At 40.4% G+C, this 13,673-nt stretch overlaps 1 protein-coding gene across 1 annotated transcript in view; it reads left to right on the top strand.

The window, feature by feature from the left end:
- The window catches only part of LOC139750053 (replication factor C subunit 4), an 84,460-nt gene that overhangs the window by 21,020 nt on the left and 49,767 nt on the right, over positions 1 to 13,673 (top strand). The window contains exon 3 of the mRNA XM_071664392.1: positions 12,125 to 12,203. Coding sequence (XP_071520493.1) covers positions 12,125 to 12,203 — 79 coding nt within the window. The remainder of the gene's footprint in view (positions 1 to 12,124; positions 12,204 to 13,673) is intronic.

Here is a 13,673-nt window from a genome sequence, read left to right as displayed (position 1 = left end):
TGCGCACAACTCTATCCATAGCCCACGCCTCGCAACCATACAACATTGTTAGAACCACTATTCCTTCAAACATAGCCATTTTTGCTTTCCGAGATAATGTTCTCGACTTCCACACATTCTTCAAGGCTCCCAGGATTTTCGCCCCCTCCCCCACCCTATGATTCATAATTAACCCTATGATGTTATATTTAACTCATGCATCAGTCATCACACACTCGCTGTCTGCTGAGCAGTACATGCTACCTTCGCTTCCCACTATGAAATTCTCCTCCTAACAAACTCTGCTGTCTCCTCGTCTATGGGCTTGGGCTTGTTGTTCTCTTAAAGTACAGTTCTCCATTGATAACTCAGATAGAAATGATTTTTACCGAGAATGCTGGTGATTAGGAATTGAGGTAGGCGGTTGGGGAGTGAACGTTTTCTCAGGCCTCCTAGATAAGTTCATCCATTTCAGTATTCAGTAGGCATTTGTACCAATTATAGAGTTAGGCATTACCCCTGATCCCACTGGGTGACTATCACATCTGTATCAGAAAATCATGGCTAGAGTGTGGGACCCCACTCAGTTAGCTACTATAATTATTCTGATATTCCAAATGCTGAAAAGTTCCAAATTCTGAAACACAATCTGGCCCCATGGATTTTAAATTCCCAAATTGTACTGAGAAAGTCCATTATTCTCCAAAGCAGATTTTTAACATGGATGATACCACAGTATTTAGGAAGAGAATGCCTTTGAGAACATATGTAAATTCTTGTGAAGAAAAGAGTGTGCCATGATTCAAAGTTTTTTTGCTTTTATTGATAGAACTTGCTAAACTGTATGTGTATTATAGTATTTCATATTTCCCGATACATATATACTGTACTTTTTCACTGGTATAATATTCGCTACTGTCTTACTTACAACAAAATCCCCAGTTTAGATTTGTATGATCTTATCCGAGATCGTAACTGTTGCATGAATTGAGAGGTCCCTGAACTAGGATCATACTTGTATATGTTTTTATGATATCAAATTTTTTATAGAGGTCTTCACCTGTTTTACAACTGTTGAGGGGTGCAAAAACTTAAAAGATCTCATGAACTCTGGCAGTGATCATAGAAATAGCTAAAGAAGTTCATCCCAAGTAAGTGCAAGATAATAAGAATGGCATTGAAAATAGACTGGTGTCTGAATATGTCTTATAGGATAAGGAGCTACAAAGATCAGGCTGTAAATGGAATCTAGGACCGGCCCTTTCCCTATAAAATCATATTTGAAGGTGTATTGGGAAGGTAATTATATATTTATGTTAGTCAAATTTTTTTTCAAGTATATGGGCAGTTGACTGTCAGAGAGATATTCTTGGTGTATATTATCCGAGGTATAATATGCATCTTCATTTTTGTTTCCCCTTGTGAAGAAACATGTACACCTCCCAAAGAAGGTCCAACATGTTAAGAATGATTCCAGAATTAAGATGAAATATTTTTGCAAGTTAAGAAAATGTTGAAGAGGGATGCGATATTCTGTTTCAAAATCATTATTTTTGCAGGTCACATACTCCCACATGTCACATACTCCCACAACTCCTGAAACAGGAGTTGTGGGAGTATGTGATAGAATGTAAGAAAGTAAATTCTCGATTAATATGGGTAAAACTGAAAGTTGATGGAGAGAGATGGGTGATTATTGGTGCATATGCACCTGGGTATGAGAAGAAAGATCATGAGAGGCAAGTGTTTTGGGAGCAGCTAAATGAGTGTGTTAGTGGTTTTGATGCACGAGACCGGGTTATATTGATGGGTGATTTGAATGCAAAGGTGAGTAATGTGGCAGTTGAGGGAATAATTGGTTATACATGGGGTGTTCAGTGTTGTAAATGGAAATGGTGAAGAGCTTGTAGATTTATGTGCTGAAAAAGAACTGGTGATTGGGAATACCTGGTTTAAAAAGCGAGATATACATAAGTATACGTATGTAAGTAGGAGAGATGGCCAGAGAGCGTTATTGGATTATGTGTTAATTGACAGGCGCACGAAAGAGAGACTTTTGGATGTTAATGTGCTGAGAGGTGCAACTGGAGGGATGTCTGATCATTATCTTGTGGAGGCTAAGGTGAAGATTTGTAGAGGTTTTCAGAAAAGAAGAGAGAATGTTGGGGTGAAAGAGGTGGTGAGAGCAAGTGAGCTTGGGAAGGAGACTTGTGTGAGGAAGTACCAGGAGAGACTGAGTACAGAATGGAAAAAGGTGAGAAGAAAGGACATAAGGGAAGTGGGGGGGAATGGGATGTATTTAGGGAAGCAGTGATGGCTTGTGCAAAAGATGCTTGTGGCATGAGAAGCATGGGAGGTGGGCATATTAGAAAGGGTAGTGAGTGGTGGGATGAAGAAGTGAGAGTATTAGTGAAAGAGAAGAGAGAGGCATTTGGACGATTTTTGCAGGGAAATAATGCAAATGAGTGGGAGATATATAAAAGAAAGAGGCAGGAGGTCAGGAGAAAGGTGCAAGAGATGAAAAAGAGGGCAAATGAGAGTTGGGGTGAGAAAGTATCATTAAATTTTAGGGAGAATAAAAAGATGTTTTGGAAGGAGGTAAATAAAGTGCATAAAACAAGGGAACAAATGGGAACTTCAGTGAAGGGGGCTAATGGGGAGGTGATAACAAGTGGTGATGTGAGAAGGAGATGGAGTGAGTATTTTGAAGGTTTGTTGAATGTGTTGGATGATAGAGTGGCAGATATAGGGTGTTTTGGTCGAGGTGGTGTGCAAAGTGAGAGGGTTAGGGAAAATGATTTGGTAAACAGAGAAGAGGTGGTAAAAGCTTTGCGGAAGATGAAAGCCAGCAAGGCAGTGGGTTTGGATGGTATTGCAGTGGAATTTATTAAAAAAGGGGGTGACTGGAGAGTTGACTGGTTGGTAAGGTTATTTAATGTATGTATGACTCATGGTGAGGTGCCTGAGGATTGGCGGAATGCGTGCATAGTGCCATTGTACAAAGGCAAAGGGGATAAAAGTGAGCGCTCAAATTACAGAGGTATTAGTTGATGAGTATTCCTGGTAAATTATATGGGAGGGTATTGATTGAGAGGGTGAACATCAGATTGGGGAAGAGCAGTCTGGTTTCAGAAGTGGTAGAGGATGTGTGGATCAGGTGTTTGCTTTGAAGAATGTATGTGAGAAATACTTAGAAAAGCAAATGGCTTTGTTTGTAGCATTTATGGATCTAGAGAAGGCATATGATAGAGTTGATAGAGATGCTCTGTGGAAGGTTTTAAGAATATATGGTGTTGGAGGCAAGTTGTTAGAAGCAGTGAAAAGTTTTTATCGAGGATGTAAGGCATGTGTACGTGTAGGAAGAGAGGAAAGTGATTGGTTCTCAGTGAATGTAGGTTTGCGGCAGGGGTGTGTGATATCTCCATGGTTGTTTAATTTGTTTATGGATGGGGTTGTTAGGGAGGTTAATGCAAGAGTTTTGGAAAGAGGGGCAAGTATGCAGTCTGTTGTGGATGAAAGCGCTTGGGAAGTGAGTCAGTTGTTGTTCACTTATGATACAGCGCTGGTGGCTGATTCATGTGAGAAACTGCAGACGCTGGTGACTGAGTTTGGTAAAGTGTGTGAAAGAAGAAAGCTGAGAGTAAATGTGAATAAGAGCAAGGTTATTAGGCGCAGTAGGGTTAAGGGACAAGTCAACTGGGAGGTAAGTTTGAATGGATAAAAACTGGAGGAAGTGAAGTGTTTTAGATATCTGGGAGTGGATTTGGCAGCGGATGGAACCATGGAAGCGGAAGTGAATCATAGGGTGGGGGAGGGGGCGAAAGTTATGGGAGCGTTGAAGAATGTGTGGAAGTCAAGAACATTATCTCGAAAAGCGAAAATGGGTATGTTTGAAGGAATAGTGGTTCCAACAATGTTATATGGTTGCGAGGCGTGGGCTATGGATAGAGTTGTGCAGAGGAGTGTGGATGTGCTGGAAATGAGATGTTTGAGGACAATATGTGGTGTGAGGTGGTTTGATCAAGTACGTAATGAAAGGGTAAGAGAGATGTGTGGTAATAATAAGAGTGTGGTTGAGAGAGCAGAGGAGGGTGTTTTGAAATGGTTTGGTCACATGGAGAGAATGAGTGAGGAAAGATTGACCAAGGGAATATATGTGTCAGAGGTGGAGCGAACAAGCAGAAGTGGGAGACCAAATTGGAGGTGGAAAGATGGAGTGAAAAAGATTTTGTCTGATTGGGGCCTGAACATGCAGGAGGGTGAAAGGCTTGCAAGGAATAGAGTGAATTGGATCGATGTGGTATACCGGGGTCGACATGCTGTCAATGGATTGAACCAGGGCATGTGAAGCGTCTGGGGTAAACCATGGAAAGTTCTGTGGGGCCTGGATGTGGAAAGGGAGCTGTGGTTTCGGTGCATTATTACATGACAGCTAGAGACTGATTGTGAACGAATGTGGCCTTTGTTGTCTTTTCCTAGCGCTACCTCACACACATGAGGGGGGAGGGGGTTGTTATTTCATGTGTGGCGGGGTGGTGATAGGAATGAATAAAGGCAAACAGTATGAATTATGTACATGTGTATATATGTATATGTCTGTGTGTGTATATATATATGTATACGTTGAGATGTATAGGTATGTATATTTGCGTGTGTGGCTGTGAATGTATATACATGTGAATGTGGGTGGGTTGGGCCATTCTTTCATCTGTTTCCTTGCACTTCCTCGCTAACACGGGAGACAGCGACAAAGCAAAATGAATAAAATAAAATAATATACAGGATAAATTTGCATCTTCTGACTAGAATGTAAAGTGATATAACACAATCCACTGATTTCATCACAGTACATAATGTAATCTAATGCTTTATCATAGTACTTATACAATCTTTTCTAGATAGAAACAGAGCAGTTTTTCGTGATACACTAGTGCAGTATATGTTCAGCACTGTAATGCATGTAGGGCTTGAAGATAATGTAAGAATTGTACCGGAGGTAAAGTACAGATGGAACTTACTGTTTGCAGATTGGTATCCACTAAGGAACACTATTTCCCCCAAGCAAACACTGCATCCTTCCTGGCTGTGGGCCAGTTATATTCTTGACATACAGTTCTCTGTTCGTAAGTCAAATAATTAATGATTCAGTAACATTGTGGTAAAATTATATGTATGCCTAAAATTTTAAGATAAAAGGTAGGCTATGTTTTATCAACACTACTCTTTCCAGTTCTCTCTGCATTATTCATACATTATGGTACATTTTCATAGCTCACTGTAGCTTGGACTAAATTCATATGAGGTTGGGTTGGGCACCATATTCCTCAGGTGCTGCCTTGTTCCTCAGGTAGTGATGGGTCATGCTAGAAGCCCTATTCCTTTTAGATTTGTTTATTTGCTTTTGTGTAATATTCCTTTGTTATTTCCCCCAAAGAGGTCTTGGAAAATGGACAAAAACTTGGGAATGTGTTCTTTTGTTTTTCCAGTTATGAAGATTTTGCCTACCTCATGGTGCCATTATGGATCAACATTATTATGGGTACATACATGTTAACTCATTCATCAGTATCACACACGCTTGCTGTCTATGAAGCGTTGAGTGCCACCTTTGCCTCCCACTAAGGAACACTGTTTTATCCAGAGGAATAGGTTCCTTCCTGGCTATGGGCCCATTGTTTTCCTGAAGTATAGTTTTCAGTTAGTAACTCAAATGAGCAATGTTTCAATATCATTACAGTGAAATTATCCTGAAGCCTTGAAAGATAAACACTACCACAACTACTTCACTTCGCATTATGGTGCATCCTCATAGCTCACTGTAGCCCAAACCTAGTTTGTGTGTGGTTAGGTTGGGCACCATGTTCCTCAGATGCAACTTTTTCCATGGGTGGTTCAGGATAGGAGCCCTGTTCCTTTTGGGTTTGTTTATATACTTTCATGTAATATTCTTATGTTATTCCCCCTTAATGAGGTCTTGGAAAATATAAGAAAACTTGTAAAGGGTTTTTTTTCTTGTGAGTTATAAAGATTTTGTCAATCCCATGGTGCCATTATGGATCAACATTATATTTTTATTTTTTATTTTGCTTTGTCGCTGTCTCCCGCGTTTGCGAGGTAGCGCAAGGAAACAGACAAAAGAAATGGCCCAACCCACCCCCATACACATGTATATACACACACGTCCACACACGCAAATATACATACCTATACATCACAGTGTACACATATATATACACACACAGACACATACATATATGCCCATGCACACAATTCACACTGTCTGCCTTTATTCATTCCCATCGCCACCTCACCACACATGGAATACCATCCCCCTCCCCCCTCATGTGTGCGGGGTAGCGATAGGAAAGGACAGCAAAGGCCTCATTCGTTCACACTCAGTCTCTAGCTGTCATGCAATAATGCCCGAAACCACAGCTCCCTTTCCACATCCAGGCCCCACACAGATTTCCATGGTTTACCCCAGATGCTTCACATGCCCTGATTCAATCCACTGACAGCACGTCAACCCTGGTATACCACATCGATCCAATTCACTCTATTCCTTGCCTGCCTTTCACCCTCCTGCATGTTCAGGCCCCAATCACTCAGAATCTTTTTCACTCCATCTTTCCACCTCCAGTTTGGTCTCCCACTTCTCCTTATTCCCTCCACCTCCGACACATATATCCTCTTGGTCAATCTTTCCTCACTCATTCTCTCCATGTGCCCAAACCATTTCAAAACACCCTCTTCTGCTCTCTCAACCACGCTCTTTTTATTTCCACACATCTCTCTCACCCTTACATTACTTACTCGATCAAACCACCTCACACCACACATTGTCCTCAAACATCTCATTTCCAGCACATCCACCCTCCTGCGCACAACTCTATCCATAGCCCACGCCTCGCAACCATACAACATTGTTAGAACCACTATTCCTTCAAACATAGCCATTTTTGCTTTCCGAGATAATGTTCTCGACTTCCACACATTCTTCAAGGCTCCCAGGATTTTCGCCCCCTCCCCCACCCTATGATTCATATTTAACCCTATGATGTTATATTTAACTCATGCATCAGTCATCACACACTCGCTGTCTGCTGAGCAGTACATGCTACCTTCGCTTCCCACTATGAAATTCTCCTTCTCCTAACAAACTCTGCTGTCTCCTCGTCTATGGGCTTGGGCTTGTTGTTCTCTTAAAGTACAGTTCTCCATTGATAACTCAGATAGAAATGATTTTTACCGAGAATGCTGGTGATGAGGAATTGAGGTAGGCGGTTGGGGAGTGAACGTTTTCTCAGGCCTCCTAGATAAGTTCATCTATTTCAGTATTCAGTAGGCATTTGTACCAATTATAGAGTTAGGCATTACCCCTGATCCCACTGGGTGACTATCACATCTGTATCAGAAAATCATGGCTAGAGTGTGGGACCCCACTCAGTTAGCTACTAAAATTATTCTGATATTCCAAATGCTGAAAAGTTCCAAATTCTGAAACACAATCTGGCCCCATGGATTTTAAATTCCCAAATTGTACTGAGAAAGTCCATTATTCTCCAAAGCAGATTTTTAACATGGATGATACCACAGTATTTAGGAAGAGAATGCCTTTGAGAACATATGTAAATTCTTGTGAAGAAAAGAGTGTGCCATGATTCAAAGTTTTTTTGCTTTTATTGATAGAACTTGCTAAACTGTATGTGTATTATAGTATTTCATATTTCCCGATACATATATACTGTACTTTTTCACTGGTATAATATTCGCTACTGTCTTACTTACAACAAAATCCCCAGTTTAGATTTGTATGATCTTATCCGAGATCGTAACTGTTGCATGAATTGAGAGGTCCCTGAACTAGGATCATACTTGTATATGTTTTTATGATATCAAATTTTTGATAGAGGTCTTCACCTGTTTTACAACTGTTGAGGGGTGCAAAAACTTAAAAGATCTCATGAACTCTGGCAGTGATCATAGAAATAGCTAAAGAAGTTCATCCCAAGTAAGTGCAAGATAATAAGAATGGCATTGAAAATAGACTGGTGTCTGAATATGTCTTATAGGATAAGGAGCTACAAAGATCAGGCTGTAAATGGAATCTAGGACCAGCCCTTTCCCTATAAAATCATATTTGAAGGTGTATTGGGAAGGTAATTATATATTTATGTTAGTCAAATTTTTTTTCAAGTATATGGGCAGTTGACTGTCAGAGAGATATTCTTGGTGTATATTATCCGAGGTATAATATGCATCTTCATTTTTGTTTCCCCTTGTGAAGAAACATGTACACCTCCCAAAGAAGGTCCAACATGTTAAGAATGATTCCAGAATTAAGATGAAATATTTTTGCAAGTTAAGAAAATGTTGAAGAGGGATGCGATATTCTGTTTCAAAATCATTATTTTTGCAGGTCACATACTCCCACATGTCACATACTCCCACAACTCCTGAAACAGGAGTTGTGGGAGTATGTGATAGAATGTAAGAAAGTAAATTCTCGATTAATATGGGTAAAACTGAAAGTTGATGGAGAGAGATGGGTGATTATTGGTGCATATGCACCTGGGCATGAGAAGAAAGATCATGAGAGGCAAGTGTTTTGGGAGCAGCTAAATGAGTGTGTTAGTGGTTTTGATGCACGAGACCGGGTTATATTGATGGGTGATTTGAATGCAAAGGTGAGTAATGTGGCAGTTGAGGGAATAATTGGTATACATGGGGTGTTCAGTGTTGTAAATGGAAATGGTGAAGAGCTTGTAGATTTATGTGCTGAAAAAGAACTGGTGATTGGGAATACCTGGTTTAAAAAGCGAGATATACATAAGTATACGTATGTAAGTAGGAGAGATGGCCAGAGAGCGTTATTGGATTATGTGTTAATTGACAGGCGCGCGAAAGAGAGACTTTTGGATGTTAATGTGCTGAGAGGTGCAACTGGAGGGATGTCTGATCATTATCTTGTGGAGGCTAAGGTGAAGATTTGTATGGGTTTTAAGAAAAGAAGAGTGAATGTTGGGGTGAAGAGGGTGGTGAGAGTAAGTGAGCTTGGGAAGGAGACTTGTGTGAGGAAGTACCAGGAGAGACTGAGTACAGAATGGAAAAAGATGAGAACAATGGAAGTAAGGGGAGTGGGGGAGGAATGGGATGTATTTAGGGAATCAGTGATGGATTGCACAAAAGATGCTTGTGGCATGAGAAGAGTGGGAGGTGGGTCGATTAGAAAGGGTAGTGAGTGGTGGAATGAAGAAGTAAGATTATTAGTGAAAGAGAAGAGAGAGGCATTTGGACGATTTTTGCAGGGAAAAAATGCAATTGAGTGGGAGATGTATAAAAGAAAGAGACAGGAGGTCAAGAGAAAGGTGCAAGAGGTGAAAAAGAGGGCAAATGAGAGTTGGGGTGAGAGAGTATCATTAAATTTTAGGGAGAATAAAAAGATGTTCTGGAAGGAGGTAAATAAAGTGCGTAAGACAAGGGAGCAAATGGAAACTTCAGTGAAGGGCGCAAATGGGGAGGTGATAACAAGTAGTGGTGATGTGAGAAGGAGATGGAGTGAGTATTTTGAAGGTTTGTTGAATATGTTTGATGATAGAGTGGCAGATATAGGGTGTTTTGGTCGAGGTGGTGTGCAAAGTGAGAGGGTTAGGGAAAATGATTTGGTAAACAGAGAAGAGGTAGTAAAAGCTTTGCGGAAGATGAAAGCCGGCAAGGCAGCAGGTTTGGATGGTATTGTAGTGGAATTTATTAAAAAAGGGGGTGACTTTATTGTTGACTGGTTGGTAAGGTTATTTAATGTATGTATGACTCATGGTGAGGGGCCTGAGGATTGGTGGAATGCGTGCATAGTGCCATTGTACAAAGGCAATGGGGATAAGAGTGAGTGCTCAAATTACAGAGGTATAAGTTTGTTGAGTATTCCTGGTAAATTATATGGGAGGGTATTGATTGAGAGGGTGAAGGCATGTACAGAGCATCAGATTGGGGAAGAGCAGTGTGGTTTCAGAAGTGGTAGAGGATGTGTGGATCAGGTGTTTGCTTTGAAGAATGTATGTGAGAAATACTTAGAAAAGCAAATGGATTTGTATGTAGCATTTATGGATCTGGAGAAGGCATATGATAGAGTTGATAGAGATGCTCTGTGAAGGTATTAAGAATATATGGTGTGGGAGGCAAGTTGTTAGAAGGCAGTGAAAAGTTTTTATCGAGGATGTAAGGCATGTGTACGTGTAGGAAGAGAGGAAAGTGATTGGTTCTCAGTGAATGTAGGTTTGCGGCAAGGGTGTGTGATGTCTCCATGGTTGTTTAATTTGTGTATGCATGGGGTTGTTAGGGAGGTGAATGCAAGAGTTTTGGAAAGAGGGGCAAGTATGAAGTCTGTTGTGGATGAGAGAGCTTGGGAAATGAGTCAGTTGTTGTTCGCTGATGATACAGCGCTGGTGGCTGATTCATGTGGGAAACTGCAGAAGCTGGTGACTGAGTTTGGTAAAGTGTGTGAAAGAAGAAAGTTAAGAGTAAATGTGAATAAGAGCAAGGTTATTAGGTACAGTAGGGTTGAGGGTCAAGTCAATTGGGAGGTAAGTTTGAATGGAGAAAAACTGGAGGAAGTAAAGTGTTTTAGATATCTGGGAGTGGATCTGGCAGCGGATGGAACCATGGAAGCGGAAGTGAATCATAGGGTGGGGGAGGGGGCGAAAATCCTGGGAGCCTTGAAGAATGTGTGGAAGTCGAGAACATTATCTCGGAAAGCAGAAATGGGTATGTTTGAAGGAATAGTGGTTCCAACAATGTTGTATGGTTGCGAGGCGTGGGCTATGGATAGAGTTGTGCGCAGGAGGATGGATGTGCTGGAAATGAGATGTTTGAGGACAATGTGTGATGTGAGGTGGTTTGATCGAGTAAGTAATGTAAGGGTAAGAGAGATGTGTGGAAATAAAAAGAGCGTGGTTGAGAGAGCAGAAGAGGGTGTTTTGAAATGGTTTGGGCCCATGGAGAGAATGAGTGAGGAAAGATTGACCAAGAGGATATATGTGTCGGAGGTGGAGGGAACGAGGAGAAGAGGGAGACCAAATTGGAGGTGGAAAGATTGAGTGAAAAAGATTTTGTGCCTGAACATGCAGGACATGCAGGGGCCTGAACATGCAGGACGGTGAAAGGAGGGCAAGGAATAGAGTGAATTGGATCGATGTGGTATACCAGGGTTGACGTGCTGTCAGTGGATTGAATCAGGGCATGTGAAGTGTCTGGGGTAAACCATGGAAAGTTGTGTGGGGCCTGGATGTGGAAAGGGAGCTGTGGTTTCGGGCATTATTGCATGACAGCTAGAGACTGAGTGTGAACGAATGGGACCTTTGTTGTCTTTTCCTAGTGCTACCTTCGCACACATGAGGGGGGAGGGGGATGGTATTCCATGTGTGGCGAGGTGGCGATGGGAATGAATAAAGGCAGACAGTGTGAATTGTGTGCATGGGTATATATGTATGTGTCTGTGTGTGTATATATATGTGTACATTGAGATGTATAGGTATGTATATTTGCGTGTGTGGACGTGTATGTAAATACATTGTGTATAGGGGTGGGTTGGGCCATTTCTTTCGTCTGTTTCCTTGCGCTACCTCGCAAACGCGGGAGACAGCGACAAAGCAAAATAAATAAATAAATATAAGAAAATGTTGAAGAGCGACATGATATTCAGTTTCAAAATCATTATGGATTATGATGTTCATGTCGATCATTATTTCAAAGTAAATTGAAATCATGCAATTAAAACTTGTAACTGAAATTTGAGGAAGAGGTGAGTCAGTAAGGACATGAGAAAATACTTCTTTGGTAACATAGTAGTGGTTGTATAGAGAAAGGTTGATGAAGAAATAGAAAATGTAGAAGGGATTGAGAAACTAAGAAGCCTGTTTGACAGAACTATTAAATTAAACTATGAGTGGTGGTCCCTTGAGTGAAAAGTTCCTACATATGCTTCAATGAATAATTACATATACACATAAGCATACATGATCCCATATATGCCCACACTTGTTCACAAATGTCATTTTACATATGCATGTTTACTTTCTTTTCATAGTTTGTATATCATTTGAAAAATATAACACTTTCATGCTATTAAAAATAAGATTTCTTCTTTCAGTCGCCCGAAGACTGTGGATGATGTAGCCTACCAGGATGAGGTGGTGTCTGTCCTGAAGAGTACATTGAAGGGTGCTGATGTGAGTCTTTGATGCCATTTTCATTGAACTAAGTAAAACTTATTTTAATGAGAAAGCCACTTCATTTTAGTTTGTCTGAGCAGTCACAAAATTACAGAATTAGGAAAGTTTAGCACGAATTTACAAAGGAGGTCCTTCAGCCTCCTTCTGGGGATTTAGTAAATTATGTTTTATTCTTTGGAAGTGAAGATCCAGTTAAGATTGTTTGAAGTCTCATATCTTGTTTTTGAGTGTTTTCCTCAGGTAGATTACAATAGCAAAATTGAAAGTATGTAACACACTGTGCAGGATAAGTTAGGGAAAAAGCTGATTGTATCTAAAACAGTTCTTGATGAGGTTGAGGTGACCTGGGTTGGAGTAATTGTGATTGTAATTCAGTTGAAATGTAATTAATCAAAGAAAATGTAATTCAGTTGAAATGTAATTAATTACAGAAATATTGTAATTGTAATTGAAAATAGATTTTAAGAAAATTAATTGTAATTGTAATGAATTAAGTGATCAAGTAATTGTAATTGTGAAAGGGGAGGAAAGTGGTATTGGTAACCTTGTAAATGCAGTGGTGGGCAGACAGTACTTTTAAAGTAACAGTAGTAGTGATACTGGTTCAAAATTATAGTGGCAGTAGCAGTATGGTTTATGAAAAGTACAGCTGGTAGTGGTGGCAGTACTTGCTTGCAGTACTTTTTCATTATTTACCGTTTGAGTCCACCCAATTGATCCCTTGACCCTACCCAAAAAAGAAAAAAATATCAGTTCGATAATAACATAAAACAAAACATTATATGAACTCAAGAACCCTGCAGAGGTGAATAATGAAATTGATCTGTCCCAGAGAGAGCAGAGGAGTAAGAAAATCATGCCAGTGGAGATTTCTGCTTTAAAGGAGCTTGTGATTGTCCTTGAACCTTTTCAAGAGGCCATGGAAGTTGTAGAGGGGCAGAAGAAAATGACCATTTATGCTATTGGACCAGTGATTTTAGGACTTAAGCACTCACTGGCTTAAGTCCTATTGGACTCTGTGAAGAAAAGGTTGGATTCAAGTAGCAGATTTTTGGACCCTAGATTCAAACTGGACTGGCTTCCATTACAAGAGCAGAAGGACCAAGTGCTGGTACATGTCAAGGAAATGCTTGAAGAATTGGAGGTAGTTCAGGAGGGGTCAACATCAACAATGGATAATGAAAGTATCAAGCTAGATCTTCCTTGATACTTTCATTGTCCATTGTTGATATTGACCCATCCTGAACTACCTCCAATTCTTCAAGCATTTCCTTGACATGTACCTGCACTTGGTCCTTCTGCTCTTGTAATGGAAACCAGTCCAGTTTGATTACCTGAATCAAAAAGACCCAGACTTTTTCCTTCATACCAAAATGTTCAGTGAAAATCCAAAATCATCAGGTTTAACAGGGAAGCACAGTATCAATGAGTCTTTAGATGAAGCAACATGTAGAGGAAGGAACTCTA

Source organism: Panulirus ornatus, chromosome 9 (assembly GCF_036320965.1).
Source record: "Panulirus ornatus isolate Po-2019 chromosome 9, ASM3632096v1, whole genome shotgun sequence".
NCBI classification, from domain to species: domain Eukaryota; kingdom Metazoa; phylum Arthropoda; class Malacostraca; order Decapoda; family Palinuridae; genus Panulirus; species Panulirus ornatus.
Note: the sequence above shows the minus strand (reverse complement) of the source record. Positions and strands in the feature narration are given on the sequence as shown.